Below are 1,754 nucleotides of genomic sequence, written 5' to 3'. Positions count from 1 at the left end.
TCGCTGCCCCGGAGAAGGGGCACCTTTAGCACCACCGTCCCCGTCACCGTCCCCATCCCCTGGGCTGGGGGCAGCATCACCCTGCATGCTTCCCACCAATGTAGCATGGCCCCTCTCCTTGGGCTCTGGCTTCACACCCCCCGACTCTGGGCTCAGGGAACCCAGTGGAGCACAGCACTCACATCTCAATGGTGGAGAGGAACTTGGTCTGGAATATGTCCTTGGTCTGGAGCTTGGGGCTGGGTTTGCCGTGGAACAGGAGCTGTTTCTCCACCAGTGCCAATAGGACATGGCGCACGATCTCGCCCAGGTACATGCCGCTGATGAGCTTCTCAAACCTGTCCCAGGCACAGCCTTAGAGAGGCACAGCCACCCCCACCCCGCCCTGGCCCCCTCCCTGCCCTGGGGCCCTTGCCTACCTCTGCTTGCCCGGATTGATGGTTTTCTCATCCACTAGCTGGTCAAAGCTGGTGATGAAGTAATCCAGGCAGCCGTTATCCCCAAAGGCGCCCCACTCCATGTTGATGCACATGCGGCCCTGATCCCCCTCCACGGTGCCCACGTTCTGCATCTCCTCCATGTAGCAGGCATTGGTCCCTGTCCCTAGAGGCCCCACACTGATGTCACCCCTAGCACATCCCTGGCAGAGCTGCTTGGTACCCTGTGGCCATGCCATATGGGCTGGGGTGCTGGTGAGGGGATGGGAGACCCCCATGGGTGCAGAAGTTCTCCTTACCCACAATGAGGCCGATTTCACATTTGGGGTCGTCGTAGCCACAGGACATCATGGTTCCCACAGTGTCATTGACCACGGCCACCACCTTCAGCCCTAAGTGCTGCCAAACCAGAGCCAGGGACACACGTGGCTTAGTGGCACCCAGACGTCTCCTGGGACTGGCACTGCCAGGGTGCAGGGTGGCACCCGAAGCAGAGGGGACGGGCCTCCAGCCCCTTCCTACCTGTTTGCGCTGGGCTGCCTCCCGCAGCAGCTGGACCACATCCTGCCCCACGCAGCCCGAGGCGCTGAAGCCTTTGGTCCAGCTCAGCAGCACCGCCTGCAAGAGAGGCCAGAGTGGGACCAGGCAGCTGCCTGGACCCTGGGGCCCTCCCAATTCCCCTGGGGTCAAAGCCGCCCCCTCACCTTATCCAGGCCCAGCTGCTGGCAGGGGAAGGAGAAGGTGAAGCCGAGCGGCAGGACGTGATCCATCAGTTCCTGCTTCTGCTGGAAGTCCATGATGGACTCGATGATCTGGTCAAAAAGCTGCAGAGGGTCACCACAGTCAGCAAGGTGCAGGCTGGGGTGATGCTGTGGGGGTCTTCCAGCCGCCCAAGTTCCAGGCCCGTGGGCAGCGATGGGGGAGGTAATTCCCACCCCTCACCCCGTCCCTGAGCCGCAGGTCCTCAGCCTCACCGCCTCGCCGGTGCCCTGTGTGATGGCGGTGGGGATGACGTAGATCTCGCTGGCCATGCGGATGCCATCCTCTGCCACGCGCACCACCAGCACCCGGAAATTGGTCCCCCCCAGGTCCAACGCCAGGAACTCGCCTCGCTCTGCAGGGATCCAGCACGGCACGTCAGTGGGGCCACGGGCTCCCCAGCATCCCCTTACCCAGGCCCCCAGCCCTCACCAGTGCCATCAGGCGTGCCGCAGACGTAGGTGGGCAGCATGCGGACAGTGGCGTTGGCGTTGGTGTCCCGGCCCAGCCCCAGCTCCATCTCTCTCCTCATCAGCTCCTGGACACGCTGCAGGTCGG

The 1,754-nt window shown here is 63.4% G+C and overlaps 1 protein-coding gene across 1 annotated transcript in view; it reads right to left on the bottom strand.

The window, feature by feature from the left end:
* LOC103780693 (hexokinase-2-like) overlaps nt 1-1,751 on the bottom strand; it is a gene marked incomplete at both ends in the record, with an annotated part of 2,141 nt that extends 390 nt beyond the window's left edge. The window contains 7 exon segments of the mRNA XM_008948383.1: nt 88-338; nt 420-603; nt 737-836; nt 960-1,055; nt 1,142-1,261; nt 1,412-1,551; nt 1,629-1,751. Of these exon segments, the coding sequence (XP_008946631.1) occupies nt 88-338; nt 420-603; nt 737-836; nt 960-1,055; nt 1,142-1,261; nt 1,412-1,551; nt 1,629-1,751 (1,014 nt within the window).
* Between the last annotated feature and the right edge of the window lie 3 nt (nt 1,752-1,754).

Source organism: Merops nubicus, unplaced genomic scaffold (assembly GCF_000691845.1).
Source record: "Merops nubicus isolate BGI_N331 unplaced genomic scaffold, ASM69184v1 scaffold43559, whole genome shotgun sequence".
Lineage (NCBI taxonomy): Eukaryota > Metazoa > Chordata > Aves > Coraciiformes > Meropidae > Merops > Merops nubicus.
This window is presented reverse-complemented; position numbering and strand designations above follow the sequence as displayed.